Source organism: Rattus rattus, chromosome 9 (assembly GCF_011064425.1).
Source record: "Rattus rattus isolate New Zealand chromosome 9, Rrattus_CSIRO_v1, whole genome shotgun sequence".
NCBI lineage: Eukaryota > Metazoa > Chordata > Mammalia > Rodentia > Muridae > Rattus > Rattus rattus.
The window spans coordinates 13,412,077-13,439,434 of record NC_046162.1 but is presented as its reverse complement, the minus strand read 5'-3'; the positions used below and the strand labels follow the sequence as shown (position 1 = coordinate 13,439,434).

General features: G+C 48.6%; 1 protein-coding gene across 1 annotated transcript in view; it reads left to right on the top strand.

Annotated features, from left to right (window-relative positions):
* Abat (4-aminobutyrate aminotransferase) overlaps positions 1–25,991 on the top strand; it is a 92,828-nt gene extending 66,837 nt beyond the window's left edge. Inside the window, exons 7-16 of the mRNA XM_032912830.1 lie at positions 7,213–7,293; positions 9,120–9,212; positions 10,038–10,100; positions 10,830–10,893; positions 12,554–12,702; positions 15,418–15,555; positions 18,210–18,377; positions 20,720–20,866; positions 22,449–22,560; positions 24,895–25,991. Of these exons, the coding sequence (XP_032768721.1) occupies positions 7,213–7,293; positions 9,120–9,212; positions 10,038–10,100; positions 10,830–10,893; positions 12,554–12,702; positions 15,418–15,555; positions 18,210–18,377; positions 20,720–20,866; positions 22,449–22,560; positions 24,895–25,016 (1,137 nt within the window). The 3' untranslated portion in view covers positions 25,017–25,991. The remainder of the gene's footprint in view (positions 1–7,212; positions 7,294–9,119; positions 9,213–10,037; positions 10,101–10,829; positions 10,894–12,553; positions 12,703–15,417; positions 15,556–18,209; positions 18,378–20,719; positions 20,867–22,448; positions 22,561–24,894) is intronic.
* Positions 25,992–27,358: the final 1,367 nt, after the last annotated feature.

Sequence of the window (27,358 nt, the reverse complement as noted above, 5' to 3'; positions counted from 1 at the left end):
AATCATCGTGCTGGCTGAGGTCACGTGGGCCTGCAGAGGCGCTTGAAGTAAATCCGGAGAACCGAATTCATTCGTGATGGAGCAGTCAGAGGTCAGGAGAAACTTCCCAGGGAAGTGACTTTGAACAGAGATCTGAAGGAGGAGAGGCCATGAGGTGGCGCGGGCAGGCACAGACAGGACCAGAACAGCCACAGAGTTCCTACCTCCTTTGTCGTATTTTGGCTCCCGTGACGGTGAGCAAAGACTAACGAAAAACAGCTTGGAAGAAGAAAGTGTTTATTTAGCTTGAGGTTAAGGTTCATCGCTAACAGAAGTCAGGGCAGTGACGTGAGGCAGGAGTTAAAGCAGAGGCAATAGAGGGTGCGTTTTAAGCTTGCTCCTCATGGCTCGCTCAACCCAGGACCACCTGCGCAGGGATGGCACCGCCCCCCTCGCATCAATCTTTAGGCAAGAGGATGTCCCACAGACACGCCCACAGGCCGGTCAGACAGAGCCAAGGCCTCAGCTGAGGCTCCCCCTTCCCAGATAAGTACAGGTTTGTGTCAAGCTGACAGCAACCACCCAGTTCAGCCTCGAATGGGCTTTCTCAGTCTCGGTTCTGATGGCGTTTAGATCCCCGACCACTCCATGTTATGGGGGCCCCTCGTCATGGCAAAATGGGAATGTCTTATAAGTGCCGATATTTTGTCTGGTGGGTATAGCAACCTTGGTTGGGAAGCCCCACGATAGAAGAGCTAGGCTGAGCATGGTGGGACGACGTCAGAAGACCTGTGTCTGTCTTCAGGGTCCCTGCATGTTGTACTCAGTGAATCTGTCCACGAAGTCTCTTGCTGCCCACGGTTGTCCTTTTAAGCATCCTTTTTAGATGCCATTTTCCTGAGGTCGGGGTGTCACTCGCTTGTCAAAGTGCCCGCTATGCAGGAAGCCCTGAGTTCTATCCACACCGCGTAGTGAAACCAGTGATGGTGGTGAATATCAGTAATCCCAGTTCCCAAGAAGTGGAGGCAGGAAGATCAGAAGTTCAAGGGCACCCTGGGCTATATAATGAATTTGAGACTAGAATGGGTTACATGAGATCCTATCTAAACAATTAAATAATAATAATAAGAATAAGAATAAGAATAATAATAATAAATAGACATTTTACTTTCCTGTTTGTTCTACTACCACACAGTTTTGATCCTGTTATATATTCATTTTCAATTACTATACTAACAGATGGTCACAAATTTAATTAGTACCTGAGAGCTATGAATAGTGGCACATGCATGTAATCCAAGCACCCTGGGAGCTGAGGCAGGAGAGGATCAGGAGTTTCTGTTCATCCTCATCTGTATAGCAAGTTTGAAGCCAGCCTAGGCTGCATGAGACCCTGTCTCAGGACAACAGTGGATTCAGAGCAATGTCAGAGGGTGGCCTCTGCTTCAGGCCGGGGGTCTGTCGAGCCTAGCTGTGGACTCTGCTCCTTGGGACCGGCTTCCCAGCCTCCCTGTTGGAGGCACTCGGACTGCCTGAAGCTCCGTCAGCCTCTTAGCAGACTCCTTCCCTCTTGGTCCTTAAAGCCTGCGTCACACTGGCAGTAGACGTCTTCTCCTCTTCTGCTTCTGCTCCTGTGGTCACACTGGGCCCAAAGGAAATAGAGAACCATCTTCCAAGCGAGCCCATCAGGAGCCATTGTGGCAGCTTCCTGGTGACACAGACGTTGTCCTGGGGGCAGCAGGTGGACCTGGGATGCTGTGGTTGCTCTCGCCATGTGGATATGCTGCACGGGCACCACAATAAATCTGCTCTATACGACAGGATATGCTTCACCCCCCACTGAGAAAGTACAAATAGTAACAGGGATCTGAACAGGTCACCCTCAGCTATATGATGTTATGAGGGCTACGATTTCTCCCATCCAAATGAGACAGACCCTGCCACTCTGTCCTAAAAGACAATAGGACCCCTCCTCTTCCCTGTCTCATGAGTGGACTCTTTATTATGTCTGATTACTTTTCTCAGAAAATCATGAGGACTTTCATCCTCATTCATCCTCTTGTGGGCAGGAAATTGTCCCTTCCAGTGGTTTCATGGCATTGCCTATATGAATAAGTGGCAACCAGCTTGTCTACTCTCCTGAGGATAGTTCCACTTTGGGACTCTCAGGAAGATGGCTGCTGTAGGCAATGGAACCCATATCCACCAGGGGCTTCCCCTGTGTTTTTCCTACCGGATGTAGAGACAGCAACAGAACTGTGGCCATGGCAGGTGTCCATGTTCTGTTTCTGCAGATCCTGCCAGTTGAAAACTTACTGTCTTGATTTCCTTTCCTACTGACATTGGGGTGGGGGTGGGGTCTCCATCTCTTCATGTCCTGTCCGACACTTAGTGTGTGTGAGTTTCCGTGTGACTCAGAGGAGGACATCTTGTCTTCTCTTGATGGGAAATTTGATCCTTAGTGGAAATGGAGGGTGGTGGTTTGGAGCCCTGACCCGATCAAGAGCTGAACTCCACTCTGACCTGTACTGGGGGTGTAGCCTTTGGAAGAGCACTGGCCTGGCATGCTCGAAGCCCTAAGTTTGAGTCCCTAGCACTGTGTAAACTGGGCATGGCTATGCATGACTCTAATTCCAGCCCTCGGGAGGTAAATGCAACGATACCAGAAGTTTCAGGCCTTTCTTAGCTATATAACAAGTTCAAGGCTAGCCTGGGCTACAAAAGACCCTGTTTTTTTTTAAAAAAAAAAAAGTGTGTGTGTGTGTGTGAGTGTGTATGTGTGAGTGTGTGTGTGTGTGTGTGTGTGTGTGTGTGTGTGTGTGTGTGTGTGTGTGTGTGTTAAATTCTTTTGGAGATCTCCTGAAAGTGATCAGTGGGCATGAGAGGAGCTGCCCGCTTAGGAGAGACCAGAGGACAGTCTTGCCTCCGATCAATCGAGCACAATGCATAGGGCATCCTGAAAAGGTGGCCAAGGAAGCCAGAGGCACAGGGGATGTGTTTACGCTCAAAGCCGCTTTGTTTCAAAACTTGTGCAGATCCCAGATGCCTTGGCAGCTGGTGCTGAACAAATGTGTCAACAAACATGTCACACATATTTGCAGTGTCAGCCGCCTGCAGAGGCAGTCTTCCCAGTCACACTTGATGGCCCGAGGACACTGACTCTTGCAACGACACCTCCCTGTTCACCTTGCCTGTCTCCCCACATACCCAGCCAAGGGCTGGTCCCCACTGAGAGACATGGCTGGTCTTGCTAGCCAGCTTGCTATGGGACTCATCTTCCAGCCAGTCTTTTGAGGCGGCGTTTGCTTGGGTTCTGGTCATCGTGCTTGCCCAAGTATGCTTGCCCATCTCCCCCACCCCACACCTGCCGTGTCATCAACCCTCTTGGGCCACAGTAGCACCACTGTGAACCACAGCCTGCTGGCTTCAGGTCAGTGTAGAAACGGATACTGTCTAACTGCATCCATCTGGGTTCCAGCTCTAATGTCTCTGGGGCCATCTCAGTGCATTTCCCCCACACTGTGCACTGTGTATTTGGCCTTGCCCGGGCACGGTCACACTGCCATGAGAAATGGCTGTAGTCTGACTTTCCCATACCTGGGATGGATGCACACAGTGGGCCAACTAAGGCACTCACCCATCTGAGACTTCCAGACTGTTGTGCCATACCTCAGGAGCCCTGTACTCTGTCTGTGCCTTCTCTCCTGAAGGCTCTCTGTCAGTACCTGGCAAGACGTGCCCACGTTGGCAGATGAAGACCCTGAAGTTCAGAGATGTTGAGTGATTTGCCTAAGGTTACACAGCCAAGGACAGTTCTCCCTAACCTAGTGGAAACCTTAGTTGTTTCTGCGGCCGCATGTCCCAGATGTCTTCTGTTCCTAATGTCACGCTTTGTCGAGCAAGAACACCGCCCCCACATCTTTTCTGGGCCCAGATAGGCAATCAAGCTGCCAGCCTGCCTGTCTGTCTCTCTCCGGAGGCCTTTCCCCCTCCGCCCATGGCAGCAGTTTGCTCCCAGCCTGGTCTCGTCATGTTCCTGACTTCTCACGGACCTCGTGAGCACGTCAGAGCCAGAAGGAAATGCTTTTTTAAGGCCCCTGCCCACACAGCAAGGTCTTCAGCTCTGTCAAGCAAATGTGTACCCGGCATTTCTAAGCAGAGGTCCCTGGAGTGCCTAGCCCAGAATGCTATCAGAAGCCAGCAACCCCGCACTGGAGGCATGTCTTATGTCTTGGGACAAATTGCCTGACCTCTCTGGTCCTTAGCAGTGAAGAAAGTTCAACGTTCATACTTCTCATCCTTCCGGCCCCTTCCGTGTCTCCCAGGCACACCAGAGAGGAATCGCCGAGCAGGGAAAGCAGCAGAAGTATGAATCTGCCCCACTTTCTACTGGCCCAAGCCACATCCCAAAGCCACCAGGAGAGCGAGCAGCTGCTAGGGCCTCCTGTCCTGTGTCTCCCACGGTGTAGCAACGATACCGTTCAGATTTGCACTGAGCTTATCATGTCCAAAAGACGCGAGTGTCCAAGATGCCTCCATGTTCCAGGGAGTTTCCACTTGTCTGCTTTGGTTCATTTGTCTGTTTTTGAGAAAGGGTCTCCGTGATCTAGACTGGCCCCGACCTCCCTGTGTAACCAAAGATAACCTTGAGTTTCTGAGACTCCTGCCTCCGCTTCCCAAGTGCTTGCAGTTGCTGCCCACCCCACTCGGTTTCTGCCTTGCTGGAAATGGAACCCAGGGCTTTGTGCATAGCAGGTGAGCACTCTACCAACAAAGAGAGATCTTCAGCCTGGGACTCTGTATGCACCAGGCTGGCCTTGAACTTGAACTTGATAGGAAGCTACACCACACCCTGCCAGATCCCTACTTTTTATAACAAACGTTCCTATCCACAGCAGGAGAGTACTTTTTGGTTTACAAACTGCAAAGATGGTTCCTGTCTCCTTTCTCCAGCTGCTCCTGAGGTTAAGGCCACTTCCCAAATGATGCAAGTTAACGCAGATCAGGGCCAAGCCACAGGCTTCGCTTGGAACTCGCCAGTCTTCCTCTGCTTTCCTTTTGTGATGTGCCCTAGAATCCAAGCCAAGGTGCTGAGTTGCATTTGGTGTGATCCCTTTCATAGCCCAGGTCCACGTCCATGTCACTTACCCGCTAACAGCCTCCGTCGTGACCTCCCCCATTCCTGCTGGTGCTGGTGTGGGTGAATCCCCAGGGCTGCTTTGTTCTCAGTCCACTGCAGACGTGGTTGGTCATTAGCGTGAGGGCCAACTCCAGCACCAGGACAAGGAAGGGATTTGGGCTCCAGGTCAACCTCTAGTTGAATCCTAGGCTTCCCATTCTGTGTGCCCAGAGCGCCTCTCTTGAAAACCTGAACTATTCTGAGTTTACTGACTTTGCACAGTATGCTGCTAACCCCAGCCCAAAACTCTAGCTCAGTGGTTCCCGACTTCCCTAATCCTTTAATGCATAGAGTTCCTCATGCTGTGGTGACCCCAACCATAAGATTATTTTCATTGCTACTTCCTAACTGTGCTTTTGCTACTGTTATGAATCATAATGTAAATATATGTGCTTTCTGATGGTCATATGTGACCCATAGGTTGGGAACCACTGTTCAACTGCTCATCTGACCAGTCACAAGTTATCTTAAGGTTGTGGAAAGGCCTGTCCAGTGCCTACCAGAAAGTAGGTGACCAGATACGCCATGCTTCCGCCCTGGTCTCTCTGTTGCATGCTGTCTGGGATCATCTCCTCCTGGTGGGATGAGGCAAAGAGGAAGGTCCTGGGTAGGAAGTCGCTACCTCTTAGAGTGTTCCTAGAACCCCTGTGAGCAAAGGCAGGCGCAACTCCTTCTCTCTGTTTTAAAGATAAAATCATTGAGACGTCATTTTAAGTGGTTATTTATGCTTAATAACTTTTAACTCTGATTTGCTTGGGGATTTTTGAAACAGGGTCTCATGTAGCCAGGCCTTGAATTCAGTTTGTAGGTGGGGATCACCTTGAACTCCTGATCCTCCTCTCTACCTCTCCAGTTCTGGGATCACAGATGCGTGCCAGCACACCCAATCTATGTGGAGCTGTGGATGGAGCCCAGAGCTTCCTCCATGCTAGGCAAACATACAACCTGAGCTTTGGCTCCAGACCCTGGAGGTATATTTTTTTTTCTTTTTTTTTTTTTTGGTTCTTTTTTTTTTTTCAGAGCTGAAGGCACCTGCCTCTCTTACCACTGAGCCAAATCCCAACCCCCCTGGGGTTATTAATAATTTTATTGTCCTGCCTCTCTTGGGCCAGAGGCCAGAGGCTTTTGAAGCTACATTTTTTTTTTATTATTAGAACCAGAAAGTCAGTGCACTTGTCCTGCTTCTTTGGAAATGTGTTTGTGCTGTCTCCCCAGCCCGTGGTCCAGCCCAGCAGCCACAGGGCAGGGCAGACTCACCTTTGAACAGACTGATCCCTTCCCAGAACCCCTCACTTCTCCGCATGAGGAGTGAACAGCATCAGTTTAGCATTGACTCACACTGTTGATTTCCTTGCAGAGGGAATTAATCCTCTGAACCCATATCCATCAAAATAGAGCTGAGGGGGATAGATGTTCGTGGTGTTCTGGCTTTTTTCTCTACTTAATTAGCCAGCTCTACCAACACACCTCCATTCTAATTAGAAGTCCCACAAATGCGTGTGCGAGTGTGGGTGTGAGTGTGGGTGTGAGTGTGGGTGCGCATGCATGTACCCATGCACCCCAGCATGTGTGGAGGTCAGAGGGCAACCTCAGATGTCAGTTCCTGGCTTCTGTCTTGCTTGTGACATAGACTCCCCACTGTGCACTCCAGGTTGCCTAGCCTGAGCTTCTTAGGATTCCCCTGTCTCTGTCTCCCATCTTGACTGGGGTCACTGGGGTTATAGATACTCTCATATCTGACTTTACACACCACCACGCTTTACATGTGTTCTGGGGATCTGAACTCAGGCCCTCACATTCACAAGGTGCTTCACCCGCCACGCCAGCGCTCCAGCCCCTGCTTTTTTTTTTTTTTTTTTTTAAATTAAGGTAAACTAGTGCATTCCAGCAGGCCAGCTGTGCTATGTGACAGCTTAAACCACTAAGATAACACCAGTGAGCCTACAGTGCCTCGCAGAGCTTTTTCGATATCTCCACCGTGTGAAGGTACCATGCGGAAGAGGGCCTGGGTCGGACCCCAAGAACTGACACGTCTGCCTGCTGTTCCTTTTCAGAGCACTTTCATCAACAGACCTGCCCTGGGCATCCTGCCTCCAGAGAACTTTGTGGACAAGCTCCGGGAGTCCTTGATGTCGGTGAGTTTGGGGGATGACTCCTCCCATGTTGGTAGTCCCACCCACCGCCACTGGCTTCCAGCCTGTCTGTCTGTCCTCAGAGGTAGCCCAGGCAGGCAGGAAAGGGTGAGATCCATAGCCAGCTAGGATGGGTGGGCAGGCTGTCTGTCTGCTACATCAGACAGTCGAGGGAGGGAGGAAGGAAGGGAGGAAGGAAGGAGGGAAGGAAGGAAGGAAGGAGGAAGGAAGGGGAGGAGGAGGAAGCAAGGAAGAAAAGAAGCAGGGTTGGGGATTTAGCTCAGTGGTAGAGCGCTTGCCTAGCAAGCACAAGGCCCTGGGTTCAGTCCTCAGCTCTGAAAAAAAAAAAAAAAAAAGAAAAAAGAAGCAAGGAAGGAAAATGTTTTGAAATAAGGATATGAGACAGCCTTGTCAAAACGACCAATTTATTACTTGGTTCTTTCATACATAACGTGTGTGTGTCTGTGTCTGTGTCTGCGTGTATATATAAACAGGGTTTCATGTAGACCAAAATGGTCTCAAATGCATGGCCTATGTAGCCCAGGATAACCTCAAGCTCTCTACGGGAATAGCTTTTAACTAATCTTTTTATTGCAGGAGTGTGCCACCACACCTATTTTGTGCAGGGCTGGGACTCTGAACCCAGGCCATGTGCCTGCTAGGCAAGTGTTCTACGAGCTGAGCCTCATCTCCAGCCCTCGGGATTTTTAATTTGTCTTTTGAAGAAAAGCAGGGGTTTTGTGTGCAGGACAAAGGGCATCCCTGGGGAAATGGGTACTTGTCCTGTGACGAGAATGAGGGGTGTGGTCCTCTTTGGACTCCCCTTCAGTTCTTCTTGCCACATGAACTAAAGTCACTGAGGACCTCAGCTTATGGTCCTGGAAGTGCAGGTGTCCCAGGAGACACAGAGGGGACTGCTGTTTACATGCACACACACATACATGCACACACACACACACACACACACACACACACACACACACACACACACACACACACACACACACACACACACACACACACACACACACACATACACACATACACACACACACACACACACACACACACACACACATACACACACACACACACACACACACACACATACACACACACACACACACACACACACACACACACACACACACACACACACACACACACACACACATACACACACACACACACACACACACACACACACACACACACACACACACACACACACACACACACACACACACACACACACACACACACACACACACACACACACACACATACACACACACACACACACATACACACACACACACACACACACACACACACACACACACACACACACACACACACACACACACACACACACACACACACACACACACACACACACACACACACACACACACACACACACACACACACACACACACACACACACACACACACACACACACACACACACACACACACATACACACACACACACACACACACACACACACACACACACACACACACACACACACACACACACACACATTTTATTTAAATTTGAGAGTCTCACCGTGTGGCCCCAGCTAATGCTGAGATGGACAGGTTTAACATCACACTGGCCTGGGATCTGCTGGCCTTCTTTCCTCTCTACTGACCTCAAAGCTCTTCCTGGACTTTTCCACCCTGGAAAAATCTGAGCCCACTTTTCCAACCTACTGTTTCTGGTGCATTCCTGGTTCCCTCCCTGCCTCCCTCAGCCCTCCCTGGAAGATTCTGCTCCAGGAATAGAAAGAGAGCGAATCACTCACAGTGGATTCCCTCTACAGGTGGCGCCCAAAGGCATGTGTCAGCTCATCACGATGGCCTGCGGGTCCTGCTCCAATGAGAATGCATTCAAGACCATCTTCATGTGGTACCGGGTGAGCTGTGGCACAGGAGCACCCACATTGTCACCCTCCCTTCCCCCAGAGTGTTCAACTCGGATGTAATCTAGAGAGCCCGGTCGGAGCTTTCCAGCGTCCCAGTGTGTCAGGCACAGAAGACTTAGGATAGAGCCTGACAAGCCAGCTTAGCCAGCAATTAAATAGTTGAAAACAAACCACGGGGATCTATTCAATGTGGCCATATTGGGAAGAGGGACAAATAAAAAGGTCTAGTCATACCACAGTCTGTCTCCCAGGGCTGGATGTGAGACTTTGGCTTAAATAGAAGGGCAGAGATCTATGTAACTAGGCAGTCCTGGTCAGGGTGTGGTCCCACCCTACCACTGTCTCAGCTCCAATCTCTCCTCTAAATCCTGACAATTTGTAAATCCATCTCAAGGAGACAAGTTCCCCTTCCAATTGCCTCTTGGACTTCAGCCCTTTTTTCTCACATTTTGAGACCCTGGGGGGTTGGGGGAATCTCAGTTTCTTGGGGGTTGACTGTCTCAATAGCCAGGCAGCCAAATCTCTTCATGCCTGACAGAGGAAGTATAGTCTCAATTTTTTCCGCTGTAAGTTGTCCCATGTAAACAAACTCTGTGTGCAGCTGATAAAATATTAATACATCAGATAGCAGCACTTGCATTATTTCATTGCAAGCTCAATTAGTGTCATGTGTCTGCTTAGACCTGTCAAGATGGAACATTAAGTCAGCTCTTGAGAAAATACTCTAGCTGTGTGGATTAGGTCTCACCTTGGTGGGGAAGGGGATGCCTCTTATAGCCCAGCCTGTCTCTGATCTACTCTGTTCTGTTTTGGCAGAGTAAAGAACGAGGTCAGAGAGGTTTCTCCAAAGAGGAGCTGGAGACCTGCATGGTTAACCAGGTAGGTGTCGAGCTGGAGAGGTGACTCCACAAAGGTGCTTAGTTCAAGCTTCATAGCCTGAGTTTAATCCTGGAAACATACACTCACACACTCACACTCACACTCACTCACACACACACATACACTCACACATATATACACACACCCTCACTCACACACTCACAAACACACACACATACACACGCACTCACACATACACACACATACACTCATACATATATACACATACACTCATACATATAGTCACACACATACACACACACACACACACCCATACACACTCACACATACACACATACACATACACATACACACACACACACACACACACACACACACACACACACACTCACACACTCATACACACACTCACACACACTCATACACACATACTCATATACTCACACACATACACACACTCATACACACACTCACACACTCATACATACACTCACACACACACACACACTCACACACACACACACACACACACACACACACACTTACAAACACACACACATACACACGCACTCACACATACACACACATACACTCACACACACAAACATACACATACTCCCACACATACTCACACACACACACACACATACTCCCACACACACTCACACATACTCAAACACACACACACACACACACACACACACACACACACACACACCCCCCTGTGCTCATCATGGTGACTAATGCCTACCTTTTTTTCCATTCTAGAGTCCTGGATGCCCAGACTACAGCATCCTCTCCTTCATGGGTGCTTTCCACGGGAGGACCATGGGTAAGGAAAGAGCAGTATGGTCCCAAATCACCACAGATGCTAATGAGCAGGGACAGAAGTTGAATCTTTAAGCTGCCTTGTATCTAGAAGTCAGTGTTAAAAGTGTGTATGTACACACACGTGTGCGTGTATGTGTGCACATGCGTGTGTGTGAGTGTGTATATGTGTGTGTGTGTGCATGCGCACACACACCCCTTCTCCCCTCCTCTCTCTAGCTAGCATGTTTTACAGGGAGTAAGAACAGAGGTATCAATCATGCTGAAGTTCAGCCTCGCCCTCTGATCAGGGGTCAGCCTCCTCTTTGAGATGCTCGTATTTGTTTATACCTCCTTATCCCCCCCTCACTCTTATCCCTCCCTGTGCAGCAGCGTTCATATTTCCCAAGCCTGCTGAGCCTCACTGTCCTCCCAATGCACCACCTAGGCCAAAGGTTAACTCGGAACAAACTGTTAGCGTGTACACAGCAGGCTATTGCAATGTGGACACTTGGGACTGAAATGACTCAATGGGTAAAGCGTCTGGCACCAAACTTGTTGCCTTGAATTTGATCTTCAGAACCTACATGGCGGATGGTCCTCCCGTATGTTGTCATATTGCCCTCTATGCATACTCTGGCACATCTATGCATGTAAATAGACAGACACATGATAGATAGATAGATAGATAGATAGATAGATAGATAGATAGATAGATAGATAGATAGATAGATAGATAGATAAATGTCCTTAAAACTGGGGACTCAGTGGTTAAGAGCACTTGTTGCTCTTGCAGAGGACCTGGGTTCGGTTCCCAGCACCCACATGACAGTTCATCACCATCCATGACTCCAGGTCTAGGGAATCTGATGACCTCCTCCAGCACGCAGTACATGCAAAACACTCATATATATATATGTGTGTGTGTGTGTGTGTATGTATATATATATATATTTATGTGTGTATGTATATATATTTATATATATGTATATATATATATTTTTAAGTTTTGGAAAAAGTGTGCCTGTAGATTCCTTTCTACAATACAGAACACAAATATACTCTTCACTATAGAATATAAAGGGATAGAAAGATGGCTCAGAGGTTGAGAGTGCCTGAAACTCTTCAGGGGACCTAAGTTGTGATATCCATGTCAGGTGCCTCACAACCACACGCAAGCTCAGGTCCCGGAGGTACTGTGTCCTTTCCTGGCCTCCCCAGGCATTACACTCACATGACATAGAGTCACACAGACACGTGTATACACATTGATAAAATAAAAACAATAGCACAGAATATTAAAACGCCCCGTCTGCCCTTCCTACAGGGAAGACGTGTGTAGACTTGTAACCCAATCAGTTACATCAATTCCCTACAGAGAGGGGGAAATTATGCCTATGTGCAAATGTGGAGTATGACTTAGCAATGAGAGAAACTTTCCAAGGCCATTTAATGACAGAACAAGGATTTGAACCATTATCTCTCCTCAGGGTTTAATTTTTAATAAATCAAAACAAACGCTTATGCACATGCAAACACACACACACACACACACACACACACACACACACACCATCCAAGGGTTCTACATGCACAGGGCTGCAAAACTCATCATACCCTGTTTAAGGACATTGTATGCTACTGACTCAAGCCAAGTATCTGCTTTTCTGTTTTGCTGGGCTCAGGTTGCTTAGCGACCACACACTCCAAAGCAATTCACAAGATTGACATCCCTTCCTTTGACTGGCCCATTGCTCCATTCCCACGGCTGAAATATCCCCTGGAGGAGTTTGTAACGGACAACCAGCAAGAGGAGGCCCGCTGTCTAGAAGAGGTAACCTGGGTCCCCGACAGCGTCCTTCCACTATCTCTGTTTTTCTCAGTATCCTGAGTCTGAGCCCAGAAGACGACACATGTAGGAAATGGGTGGTGCTCCCCCTGGAGACCTGTGAGGGAAGAGATGAGAGGCATTGTTCTTTGGTTGTTTGTTTGGTTTTTAGATTTATTTATTTCTGTATGTATATGAGTACACTGTAGCTGCCTTCAGACACATCTGAAGAGGGCATCAGATCCCATTACAGATGGTTGTGAGCCTTCAGGTGGTTGCTGGGAATTGAACTCAGGACCTCTGGAAGGGGAGTCAGTGCTCTTAACTGCTGAGCCATCTCTCCAGCCCCCAAGAGGCATTGTTTTACTACCTAACATTTAACCCCCACATCTGGTACCAATTTCTTACCATTTCTTTAAGGACAAATATTTTACTACCTAGTGTTCATCCCCCACTTCTGGTTCCAATTTCTCACCACTTCTTTGGGGACATCTTTAAGTGACTTTGAAATAAGGGATAACGGCTTTATTTCAGATAATATGGGTATCTGGTAGGAGAAAGGCTCCATGGTCTAGTTCTGTGGTTGGCACTCTTTCCCTGAGTTCTGGAGCTTCTTTCCATTCCCTGGGTTGTCAGTCTAGAAAGAATGAGGGCTTGCAATCATTCGCCTCCACAGCTCTTTCTCCAGAAACAGCCCCCTTCAATCTGTCTCATACAGGAAATGGAGTAGTATAGGAAGAGTTTTATGGCTGGACCAACAATGACTGTATTTTCTATATTGGATATTATTAGATTTTGTCTTCAGCATTCACCATTTCAGTCAATAATAAATCAGTAAATTAAACACCTCCCAGGACTAAGCAGCATGCTGAGTGGTAGGCATTTAACGGTAAATGGAAGAGACAAGACCTTGGGTCAGGGCCACATCAGTAACTGTAGATTTCTTAGTTACCACAGCTTTAAAAGTCAACAGAAGGGGGTTGGGGATTTAGCTCAGTGGTAGAGCACTTGCCTAGCAAGCACAAGGCCCTGGGTTCGGTCCCCAACTCCGAAAAAAAAAAAAGGAAAAAAAAAAAAAAAGTCAACAGAGAACTAGGGTGGAGCAAGATTAGGAGAGTCCTGGGCACCACATAAAGTCAGATATGGTGGTACATGCACATAATCCCAGCACTTAGAAGGATCAGAAATTTGAGCACGTTCTCACCTACATAGTAAATTCAAGGCCATCCTGAATATATGAGACCCTGTCTTAATAAGTAAGTAGAAATCAATGAAATTTACTTTGACAGCATCTTTAGTTTGTTTCTTGAGATACAGAGTCTCGGATTCTAGCCTAAGTTGTCCTGGAACTTTCTGTTTTAAAAAGGCTGACTTTCTACACAGAAATTCTTGTGCCTCAACCACTCCACTTCTGGGAGAGGAGTCCAGGAGTGAGGACACAGCATTTTATTGAACCTAATATATCTAAAATATGACCTCAAAATGAAATTAATGTATTTTAAAGTAGTAGTAAGATTGTTCTTCATACTAAATCCTTGGAGCACAGTGTTAGTTTTGCATAAAGACTACCTGAGTGTGGGGTTTGGCCTTTTTTAAACACTTATTAAGCAACTAATGGCCTATCATGGTAATATTCATCATCTGTAAGATAACACCCGGGTCAGAACAAGACTTCAAGAAACACCACCATTGGGGTTGGGGATTTAGCTCAGTGGTAGAGCGTTTGCCTAGCAAGCACAAGGCCCTGGGTTCAGTCCCCAGCTCCGAAAAAAAAGAAAAGGAAAAAAAAAAGAAACACCACCATTTGGGAATGGTTGAGGACATTTCTTATATCACATCACATGAGAGTTCTTGGGTCAGGTGTTTAGTTCAGTGTTTTATGACTCAGTGCACCATCCCTCAGCTAGGGATGTCTCTTCACCCTGGGCCATCTTCCCCAGTCAGCATTCGTGTTCTGCCCACATGGTCCCCAAGCCCACAACACAGCCATGATAGGGCCACTTTCCATGCAGATAGGTTTTGCCACAGCTTCTCAAATGAGCCTCTATCTCGGTCTGCCTGAGAGCCCCACACAAGCAAGAATACCATAGCAAGGGCAACAGCAGTGACATGCTTAGAGAGGTGGCTCTGCCCGCCTTTTCAGCAGCTTATTCCAACATGTCCACCTAGAAAACCTGGCACGGTGGCCCCAGAATCTGGAGGTAGAGGCGGGAGAATCTAGAGTATATGTCCACCATTGGTTCCATAGCTTTAGTCCCAGCACTGGGGAGGCAGAGGCAAGTGGATCTCTGTGAGTTTGAAGCCAGCCTGGTCTACATAGTGAGTTCCAGGACAGCCAGAGCTATGTGTAAATCTGTCTGATCAAGAACTTAGTCTGTAGTCTAAGCAGTCCCTGAACTCACATTTCACCATCAGGTCACGTACTCCATGACAAATTTGAGGCCAGTCTGAGCTATATGTGTATCCACTTGCAGATCAAGAAAGGGAGGCATCAGGAAGCTAAATTACTCATCCCATATGTATTCGTCCCAGTAACAAAGGAGCACATTCCTGTACACAGCACGGCTCCTAACAGGTCCCACACGTGTCATGGGACATGCCACAGACACACTTTCAATATGATCTCCAGGGGTTCACAGACACACACACACACACAATCCCAGTGGTCAGCCGTGGAATCTACTCCTGTTCTGAGCAACCTCTCCCCCTTCTGGGTCCTAGGTGGAGGATCTAATTGTGAAATATCGGAAAAAGAAGAGAACAGTGGCTGGGATCATCGTGGAGCCCATCCAGTCCGAAGGTGGAGACAACCACGCGTCAGATGACTTCTTCCGGAAGCTGAGAGACATAGCCAGGAAGGTGAGAGTGTGTGGAACGAGGCCGGCAGGACCACAAGGATTCTGGGTTCCCCAGGGGCAAAAAAGTTGGCACCTCTTCTGCCTTGGGGGTCCATGAAGACTTACACACGTGCAGAAACCGCCTGGCTTTACTGAAGTCAGAGAAGTTGGTATTGGTACTCGGAGTGTAGTTCAATGGTAGCTTGCACAGCGCTCTGGGTTCCATTTTTTTTGGGGGGGCAGGCTTGCATGGGGAGGCATGAGTGATTTTTATTTAAAATAATTTTGCTGAACCAGCGTCTGGGGCTAGAGTTGTAGTTCAGTGGCAAGCACTGTGGTATAGCATGCACAAGGTTCTGGCTTCTCAGTACTGAAGGGAAAGAAACGTTCTGTGAGACATGATGCCTCATCCATAATCCTGACATTCAGAGGCTGAGGCAGGAAGGTTACCACAGGTTCAAGGCTACCCTGGGTATGTAGAGAGTTTAAGACCAGATTGGGTTATAGAGTGAGAAACAAACAAACAAAACCAGCCTCCAGGGGGTTGGGGATTTAGCTCAGTGGTAGAGCGCTTGCCTAGCAAGCGCAAGGCCCTGGGTTCAGTCCCCAGCTCTGAAAGAAAAGAAAAGAAAAGAAAAGAAAAGAAAAGAAAAGAAAAGAAAAGAAAAGAAAACCAGCCTCCAGACTACTGGAGTCTTACATATTTGCTTTGTTTTTCATTTATTTTACTTATTTTATTTCATGTATGTGGGTGTTTTGCCTGCATGTATGTCTGTGCAGCGTGTGCATGCAGTGTCTGCAGAATCAGAAGAGGGCATCAGGTCCCCTGGAACTGGAGTCAGATAGTTGTGAGCCGCCATGTGGGTTCTGGGAATATGGAACCAGGGTCCCACGGAAGAGCAACTGCTGCCCTTAACCACTGAGCCATCTCTCCAGCCCCAAACTACTGTTTTAATCAGGTGTCTTATTTAGGGTTTCTGTTGCTACAGGGAAACACCATAACTAAAAAGGAAGTTGGAATGGAAAGGGTTTATTTGGTTTACACTTCCATATTGCTGTTTACCTTCAAAGAAACCAGAACAGGAGCTCACACAGAGCAGCAGGAACCTGGAGACAGGAGCTGAAGTAGAGGACACAGAGGGCGCTGCTTCCTGGATCACTCCTCATGCCTCACTCAGCCTGATTTCCTATGGAGCCCAGTGCCACCAGTGTAGGGACGGCACCACCCACAGTGGGCTGGGCCCTCCCCCCATTAATCACTAGTTAGGAGAATGGCTAACAGTGATCTTATGGAAGCATTTTCTCCTTTCAGATCCTTAAGATCCCCTCCTTTCAGATAGTTCTAGCCTGTGTGTCAGGTTGACATAAGACCCGCCAGTACGTTGGGACTGTTCAGTTAGCAATCCTGAGACTAACGGCCTCGGCCTCTCTCCTCTCTGTGGAACTTGCCTTGCCCTTCAGTCCACTGTGGTCCATAGTCGGCAGGTGTAAAGTGAGCGGTGTCAGCATCAACATTAGTCTGGTGATTGGGCATTTGTAAGTGCTAGGTTTTAACATTGCAACCAAATACTTGACTTCAACAGAGTAAGCCCCCAGAGGAAAGATTGACTTTACTCTATTTCTGAGGGCTCACTGCATAGTCATTTGACCCCACGTGCTTGGGCAGATTACCATGGCAGCAGAAATATGTGACAGAGAAGAACCATTACATCATAGCTGACAGGAAACAGAGAATGAGACAGGAAGTGACCAAGAGATGCTCTAGCCTCCAGCGACCTGCCTCCCAGTGACCTACTTCCTCAGGACGGATCCTCCTTTCTTTTTTAAAAAAATTATTTATTTATTTTCTGATATGAGTACACTGTAGCTGTACTCCAGACATACCAGAAGAGATGGTTGTGAGCCACCATGTGGTTGCTGGGATTTGAACTCAGGACCTCTAGAAGAGCAGTCAGTGCTCTTTTTTTCTTTTTCTTTTCTTTTTTTTTTTTTTTTTTCCGGAGCTGGGGACCGAACCCAAGGCCTTGTGCTTGCTAGGCAAGCGCTCTACCACTGAGCTAAATCCCCAACCCCCCAGTCAGTGCTCTTAACCGCTGAGCCATCTCTCCAGCCCCTAGATCCTCCTTTCTAGAGTTTCCTAGTAGCACCCTGGCAAGAGACAGCACTCAGCATGTGAACCTGTAGGGAAGTTTCTATTCCCATGATAACAGGTGTATGTATAGCACACACATGAAGCCAGCCTGTGCATAGATCAGAAAGGCGGAGCACGAGCCCGTTTGCACACACATATGAACTAGTGGATCTAGGTAGCACAGAGGCGGTGGCAGCTGTCCAAGAGGGGGTGACCTCTCAGCTTCACGTTTGCACACGTTGCTCTCCAACGCCAGTCATGCCCAGGACTGCAGCCACAAGCAAGAGAGCTGTGAGCTGGTATGGAATGTGCTAGATGTTCTGGTTTTGTTCCATCTGGACAGTCTAGGGCATGTTCCGATGCAGCTCTGACCTAAACTGTTCTGGTTTGTTCTGCATAGCTGAGGGATGGGCTTGGCCTTACAGTTTAGAATCCGAGGGTGAGGTGCACATCTGGGCTCCAGCTTGCAGGGGTTACGGAGATTGATTGGGGAGCCCCTGGAGACTTACAAGTGTTTGTTCCTCCCTCCCCTGCTCTCGGAACAGCATGGCTGTGCCTTCCTGGTGGACGAGGTTCAGACTGGAGGAGGCTGTACAGGCAAGTTCTGGGCCCATGAACACTGGGGCTTGGATGACCCAGCCGACGTGATGTCGTTCAGCAAGAAGATGATGACTGGGGGCTTCTTCCACAAGGAGGAGTTTCGACCAAGTGCTGTGAGTGTCCCCAGCTTTGTCAAGAGCACATGACTGGTCCCTTTCCATACCTGAGGAACCTGGGGCATTCCTGGGTGGCATAGAGGTTTCCTTTGGTGTCACATGCAATAATAATGACAGTAGCTATTGCTGTAGAATGGACACTCTGTGCCCGTCTATTTCTGGTGGCCCCTAAATCACACAACAATCTGATCAAGGAGCCTCGTATTGTCTTTGTAATGGCTTACTATGGACAGATCAGATGTAGAAGTAAGTAAGCTTCTGCCATAGTTATTTTTCTCATTGCTCTGTCCTAGTACCTGACAAGGACCTCTTAAGGAAGAGTTTGTTTGCGGTTACAGTTTGAAGGGATATAATCCACCCTGAGAGGAGGCATGGTGACAGGAGCAGATGACTAGTTACATTGTATCCATAGTCAGGAAACAGAAGGGAAATGGGGTTGGACAATAAAACCTTAAGGTGGGTACCCGGTGCCCACCTCCTCCAGCGAGGGTCCACTCTTTAAAGGTCCACTAGCAGCTGGGGACTACATTTTCAAACTTGTGTGCCTATGGGGGACAATTTTATTATTCAAACCACAGCACTCTCCAAGGTCACTAACCATTGAGCCTGTTAGTGACAGAGTCACGAGTCTCACATCGCCCATCTGTAATTATACATATACTGTAAACATCACAAATTGTCTTATGTGCACATAAATGTGTGTGTGTGTGTGTGTGTGTGTGTGTGTGTGTGTGTGTTAAATGGGCATTATAACATCCCAACAATGATGCAATCATTTAACTGCATCCCTCAGGACATCCTCCTTTTTAAATAATGTGTAACTGCAGTTAGGGAACTATATGACCTCTGACTTCCACACACATGTGCACAAATGTGTATGTATACCCACATGAATATACACATGCCCATATATACATATATACATACATATACATGCATACATGCATACACACGCATACAAAAAGGAAGCCGGGTTTGGTGTGAGGTTGCTTAACCTGGGGACAGCCTGGATGAGGAACAGTGTTGTTCCTCAGGAGCTGTCCACCTTCTTTTTTGAGACCGGGTCTTTCCCTAAGCTGAAGCGTACTGATTGGCCCTGACTAGCCCCAGGATCACAACCTTGCTGAGCCCCATCGAGCTAGGCGCCTCCAAGGGGGAAGCACCATCAGTTCAGGCCAGGCCATGACCAACTTCCAATAGGGCATGGTGTAGCTCTGGCTGGGTGGCTGGGAAGACCATATAGGCACTGGTAGATGAACAAGACGTCCTGCTAGAGGTGCCTTATTCCTGTGAGGGTCAAATGTAAACAGACTCTTGTGGAAACGCGCCTTCCTTCGCCAAAAACCAGGCAGGACTTGACTGGGCTTCTCCACCAGCTCCTGTGGGAACCACACAGGGCAGGCATGGCCCACTGGTTTCAGGCGGAGCATCTCAATATTGTGAGAGAGGGCACTTGCCCGGGCAAGCTGCAGTTGGTGCTATGGGACCGGCAGCCCAAAGCTCAAGAGACCTCCAGTGACAAAGAGAGCAAAGTGTATATGGGCTGGCAAGCCAGCACTTCCCCATGGACCCTAGAGCGGAGCAGCCCCGATCCTGGATGCGACCCAGCGCTATAATGCCAGTAGGGTACAGTGGCTGTTCTGAGTGTCATCGTGTTCCCTGCACAGTGACTGAGAAGCAGCTTCCAGAGTTCAGTGTCTGTGGATGCTCCCGGGTGGGGCTGCTGGTCTCAAGTGCCAGCAGCAGGACTAACTTAACCACAGGAAGGACTGTCAGAAGGAGACGTCTCCCTAGCATGAACCAGAGAAATGACAGGCCAGGATGGCCATTGCCAGAAGCTTCTAGCTCTTCATGGACACAGTGCAAGACAGGCTGCCAGTTCTACCCGGAGGTGCCAAAGACAGTGGCACGTTCAGAAAAGCCGCATGAAACCTCGCAGTGCAAGCAGCCTGTAGGAACAATGTCTGTCTCTCTCTCCAGTGCTCATCTCCAGCAGAGACAACAGGGAGGCTCCCAGGACTGTTCTCATTGTTTATTAAAACATATACAGGTTTTTGTTTTTGTATTTGTGGCAGGGGAAGCAAGGGGACAGTTAGAAAGTTCAAGAATCATACATTGAGTTCCTCAAATGGCAAACAAAAACCACTCAGCTAAAGGCTGTCACGTAACGGAGTTTCTCTCCTGGGCAGTGGGGGCCCACAGAGAGACCTGCAGAGTCACGTCTGAATGAGCAGAATCGAGGGTAGAATCGAAACTGAGAGGCAGGAAAGTCATGCCTAGGGATGGGGCAGACCCTGTGAGGGACTCTGATGTGTGAGCTCTTCCTGGTCTCATTCTAGCCTTACCGGATCTTCAACACCTGGCTGGGGGACCCATCCAAGAACTTGCTGCTGGCTGAGGTCATCAACATCATCAAGCGGGAAGACCTGCTCAACAACGTGGCCCATGCAGGGAAGACCCTACTGACCGGGCTGCTGGACCTCCAGGTATCTGTCCAGGTGGCATGGTGAGGAAGGAGGGAGGGCCTTAGCAGGCCCATGCTGAGGCACTCCCCCAAGGGATCAGCCACATGATGGGTCTAGTATAAAGTGAAGTTTATTTGGGACATGGGAAAGGGGGTCTGGGGAAGGGAGAAGAGGCAGAGAAAGAAGGGGGACAGAGAAGGACAGAAAGAGAAAGGATAGAGAAGGAAGGGAAGAGGCCATCTGGGAACATGGAGAGAGAGAGAGAGAGAGAGAGAGAGAGAGAGAGAGAGAGAGAGAGAGAGAGAGAGAGAGAAATAATGGGGAGAGAGATGAGGACAGGGAAAGCCCGAGTAGTCTTTTTATATGTGAACCCTGCTTGTACCTGGCTGTTGCTAGGTAACTGTTGGTGGAGCCTAGAGGAAATGCTGGCTGCTGCCCAGCAGGTCACAGCTAGTTATGTTGCTTTCAGGTTCCGAGGCCTCTGCAGCTACAAAACTAGGTAGCCCCATTCTTCCATCTCAATCCCATTCCTAGTCCCTCATTATCTCTTGACATCAAATTCAAATCTTCCTTTGAGAAGATTTCCCCTATAATGCTTCTATGGCCATAACTCCCTCCTCTGTGCTGTCCAATGGGATCTGTTGCAAGCCACGTGCACAATTTTATTTTACTATATTGAAAACAAGGTACCAGGGCTGGAGAGATGGCTCAGTGGTTAAGAGCACTGACTGCTCTTCCAGAGGTCCTGAGTGTAATTCCCAGCAACCACATGGCTCACAACCATCTGTAATGGGATCTGATGCCCTCTTCTGGTGTGTCTGAAGACAGCAACAATATACTCATATATATATATATAATAAATAAATCTTAAATAATAATAATAAATCATTATTATTAAAAAAAAAAGAAAAAGAAAACAAGGTATCATGTGGCCCAGGCTGGCCTTGAATTTAATATGTATCAAGTATGACCCTGAATTCCTCATCCTCCTGCCTCTGCCTCCAAGTCCAGGGATGTGTGGTACCATGCCATGGCTCATTTTAAATAACTTAGAAGCCAGATAAAAATCAAATTAGACTATGTATTAATTTTTTTCATTTATTTATTTATTTACTATGTATACATCATACAGCTTTCTGCCTGCATGTATGCTGCAGGCCAGAAGAGGGCACCAGACCTGATTATAGATGGTTGTGAGCCACCATGTGGTTGTTGGGAATTGAACTCAGGACCTCTGGAAGAGCAAACAGTGCTCTTAACCTCTGAGCCATCTCTCCAGCCCTTTTTTTTTTTTGTTAATTTTTTTCATATTAGACTATGTAAAGCTACCTTTAGTGATATGTTTTACCTAAGCTATCTGATGTCCAAAATGCCTTTACTCCTACGAGTCATCAATAGTGATGTACCAGAACTGTGTCTCACTCCAGAGAGAAAAGCAGGTCATCAAGTGTTGAAGACAGTCTGGTCCACATAGCAAGTTCTAGGCCAGCAAGGGCCATAGACAGACCTGACTCCCAGCGCCCACATAAAATTATGTGGGCGTGGCCGCACCAGCTGGTGTCCGAGTAACCACCTTTGACCTCAGTCTGTCTTCCTGTTGCAGGCCCAGTACCCCCAGTTCATCAGCCGGGTGAGGGGTCGAGGCACCTTCTGTTCCTTCGACACTCCCGACGAAGCCACACGGAATAAACTCATCCTAATTGCCAGGAACAAAGGTACGGGGCGGGGGAGTGGTCGCCAAACTTAATCATTTCATCGCGTCTCTCCGCATCTAACTCTCCGGTACTGGTGCTGAGCTTTCCTAGGTACGGTGTGGGGGAACTGGAGGTAGAGAGGATAATCAGACTCAGTTTTCTTTCTTGGAAGAAGAAAACTTACTGTGGGATTCATTTGCCCTCCCTCTTCTCATTTGAATATTTCTTTCCCCGCTGCATGTCATTTCGAACCTGCTATGTGGCCGATTGAGGATGGCTTTGAACTTCTTGCCCTGCTGCCTCCACTTCCCCGGTGTTAGGCTTATCCACAGGCATATGCTACCACACCCAGCTTGTTCAGTGCTGAGCACTGAACCCAGGGCCTCATATAGGCTAAGCAAGCCCTAGCACTGAGCCCGGCCCCAGCAGCCCAGGAGAGATTTCTCCATCCACTCTTGTGTCGCAGGCATCCACTGAGAAGCCAAGCTGTACTAATGGTGAAAACAGGCACGCTGAAGCGGCAGCCCTTCCTCCAGGATGCCATGGTTTATCAGGAAGGCAGATAGCAAACACAGTGCGTTTGGCAAGCAGTCACTGCCTCGGTCCAGGGAACAAGGAAAGAGAGTGGAGATGGGGGTGGTGGTAGGGGAGCGTACCACCTGAATGTCTAGGAAGGCTTTGTAGAGATGTTGCTGTTTTCCTGAAGGTGTGAGGGATAAGCAAGGACTAGCTAGGTAAGGAAAGGAACCCTACCCTGGGCAAGGGGGCAGGACACTAGGAAAGGTGGAGAAATAAGTTGGGACAGACAGACAAAGGGAAGGAGTCAGACCAGGGAACAGACCAAGCTACCTCACTCTGGCCTTGAGATAATTCCAGTGCTCTGTAGTTTTCTAAAGAGCTATGGGAAACCATTAAGAGTTTTCATTTGTTTTGTTTTTAGATTTCTATAAATAAATCTATACATAATATAGGAGTGCTCTATCTGCATGCCCAAAGAGGGCATCGGATCCCATTACAGATGGTTGTGAGCCACCATGTAGTTGCTGGGAATTGAACTCAGGACCTCTGGAGGAGCAGTTAGTGCTCTTAACTGCTGAGCCATCTCTCCAGGCCTTATTCTGCCTTCTTACAAAGTCCTTGCAGCAGCCCCAAAGGACAGGGACAATTAGCAGGTTTGGGTTTTCTGTTTGTTTGTATTTGTTGTAGCACTAGAGACTAAACCACAGCCTTACAAATTACAATAGACAAGTATTGTGCCACTCGCCCAGCTACCACCACAGTCTGCACACCATCCCCACTCTCCTTTTAAAAATGTATCAGATCTGTGATGTATGCATGCATATGGTGTGTGTTATGAGCTATGGTGAACATGTAGACGTCAGACAACAATGTCATGGGGCGGGTCTCTCCTACCTTTGTGTAGGCTCCAGGGATTGAACTCAGGCTGTTTGGTTTGCATAAATGCCTTGTCTTTTGAACCACCTCATCCCCATTCTCTGTTTAATTTGGAGACAGGCGTCCCATTAAATTGGCCAGGGTGGCCTTGACCTCCCTATAACTGAGACTGGCATTGGCCTTGCAGTCCTGCCTCACAAACACCTGAGCGGCTAGAGTAACAGGCTTGTTCTACTAAGCCTAGCCGATATGTTTTTATTTATTTATGGTTTGAGCTTAGGGCCTCATGGTATAGTCTAGGCCTAGAACTTGGAATCCTTCTGCCCCTGCCTCTCAAGTGCTGTGATTACAGACATGTGCTGGCTTCGCCTCCGTTTGTAAATGTGAAAAAACGGTCCCAGAGACGGTGAGCAGCCCAGACAAGTCTTCCCAGGAGGAATGATGAAATCCCCCTTTGAGAATCAGCGGAGTCCTCCCTTCTTTGTAATGGCTCAGCCCCTTCTGTATGTGCTTTTCTAATGTCTTCATTAGCCTGTTTTCTTACCCCAGAGATTTCTCTGCCATCCAACCCAGGAGGAGGAGGAGAGCAGACATTCAAAGCTAGGGCTGGGCCTAGTGGCTCACACCTTAATCCCAGGCAGGCAGACCTCTGAGTTCAGGACCAGCCTGGCCTGTATATCAAGTGCTAGCCCCACCAGGGCTACACAGTGAGACCCTGTGTCAAAGGGGAAAAAAAACAAAAACAAAAACAGAAATCAAAATTAGGAGTGAAGGAAGGAAGAGGGTGGGTAAGGGGAGGAGGAGGGCAAGGATGGAGGGACGGATAGTGGAGGTGAGGTCAGAGGGGCCTGCCTGGGAGAGCGTGATCGAGGGTAGATGACAGTGACCACTCAGCCACCGTACCTCCCAAATATGGCCCTAGAAATGTACGCTCCTAATGCACTCCTGCTCTTCTTCCAGGTGTGGTACTGGGGGGCTGCGGTGACAAATCCATACGTTTCCGTCCCACGCTGGTCTTCAGGGATCACCACGCCCACTTGTTCCTCAACATTTTCAGTGGTATCTTAGCAGACTTCAAGTAAAGAAGCCATCTCCACGACATTCAGAGAAAGCTCTGTCCCAGCGGTGTCAACTTGATTAGTTTGCCTAATTCATATTTTCACTTCAAAGTTTATCAGAGGCGAATGCATAAACTAAAGGGTCATTTGTGGGGCAGGCTCATTGGCGAGTGCGTGTGGAGGATCGGGTGGGAGGACCATGGTTTGAGGAAGGCCCTTCTCAGAGTTCACGGTGGCCATTGGTTAAAGCCCAAAAGTTCTGTGTAAGCCTTGAACACTGTCTTAGGAAAGGCCATGAGGCCGAATTTCTGCCAACCCTGGACCAACCAGTCTCTTAGAAGCCACTCAAGGGCATTACACTTGCTCTGAGGTGGGTGGGTCTCTGCCCACCTCAAGTACCCAGTCTTGGGATCAGAGATAATGGCATCCTCTTGTCCCTCACAAACAAAACTCACGTGGCTTCTCACTCCCAAATCCCTACTCCATACCCCACTCGTGACTTCTGAGGGTCTGGATGGTTGTCAGGAATATGACAAGGTGGGGAGATAATGACTGTGTTTGGAGGCGTAGAGAGGCTTCCGGTATCCTCAACACCAAGATCCACTCAGCCCTGTGCCCAGTGATGTCCCTGGCCTATGAATTCTGTCCTTGACTGGCCCGTGCTCCTGGAGGATCTCTGAGTTGTGTCAGTGACAGACAGTTTAGTCACCATTCCCCACCCTGTGTCAAGCTTGACTCATGGAAAGGAGATGACATCCTGAGTATCCCAGAGACTCATGGGACCTGAAGTCGCCTCTGGAGCCTCCGCTGAGGAACACGGGCAGCAGAGACCCTTCGCGCCATCTCCAGGGCCTCTGGCTTGTGACCCCCTCACCCTGGGAGCACCACAGTCCATTTTTCACCCACCCACTTCTCTCCACTCCTGAGCAGGGCTAGTCCATCCCAGAGGGCTACTGTAGGGACAATGTGTTCATTATAAAGGCACAAGGACAACAACCATGAAAAGCAGCTTGCAGGTTCCTGATGGTTTTCTTGGATTTGCCCCTCTCCTCCCAAGAGCCACAGCCAGTAGCCAATGCTTATACAGGCTCCGGCGTCTCAGCCAGAGGCCAGACTCTCTTAACTGACCTGGCCTGAGAGGCGCCTGAGCCTTACACTTCAGAGAGGCAGTGTTTATTTAACATGTAGACTGCAGGAGGCTGTTTTACCCTGAAGCCTCTTTGCATCCTGGTGCCCTCCCTCGTTGACTGTCTGGGGAGATGAGTAGAGCAGGGTTTCCAGTTCAGCCCTTTTGTTCTGTTAATGATGAATCATCCAAAGACCTGGCTTTCATGCTCCCTTGGACACGGCCCTCAATTTACTTGCCTTGAAGAAGAAAGGCGCTGGCATGCTTAACACAAACAGCAGATCCACGAATACCAGTTCACTTCTTTGTAGCCATGTTCAAGGTCATTCCCCTCAGTGACAGGGTCTGCCCCCTCCCTCCCTCCCTACCTCTCCCCTCTCCTTCCCTTCTCCCCTCCTTCCCTTCTCCCCTCCCTCCCAGCGTGTTTATTCCCACATCCATTATTTATTCACTCATCACACTGTCATGAAGGATTTGTGGCACCAGGCACCAAACACGAAATGAGACAAAGTCCCTGATCCCAGGGGCTCCCACTCTCTGGGGAATCACAGACCCCTAGTGTTGAATCAGAATGGCAAGGGTGCCAGCAAGGGTTTCTGAACACTAAATCCAATTGGCTTTCACAGGGAAAGGATGTTTGAGCAGAATTCTCCAGAATGGATAGGAGTTAGCCAAGCAGAAAAGGCAAGGAAGAGTGAAGAAAGCAAAAAGCATGTGCAGCAGCCACACCTGTGCATGTGCAGAAGCACACCTGTGCGTGTGCAGGAGCCACACCTGTGCATGTGCAGGAGCACACCTGTGCATGTGCAGGAGCCACACCTGTGCATGTGCAGGAGCCACACCTGGCAGGAGCACACCTGTAAATGCAGCAGCCACACCTGTGCATGTGCAGCAGCCACACCTGTGCATGTGCAGGAGCACACCTGTGCATGTGCAGGAGCCACACCTGTGCATAGTCTCAGCCCTTTCCCCGGGGAGCCAGACCTCACCCAGAAATCCCAAGGTTCAAGATCTTCTTTAACAAACCAGAAAACGCAGTCCAAACCCTAATTCATCATGTTGGTTTAGGCATGCTGCCTCCTGGAAACCACAGTGTCATGTGCAGATACTTCAGCAGGTCCTTGTTCCAAGACAGAAGCAGAAGTTGTTCTCTTTAGTGAAGGGAGCAGCTGATATTTCATTTTCTTGCCACAGGGCATGTTGACAGAAGAACAGAAGTCTCTGTAGAAAGTCATCTCCA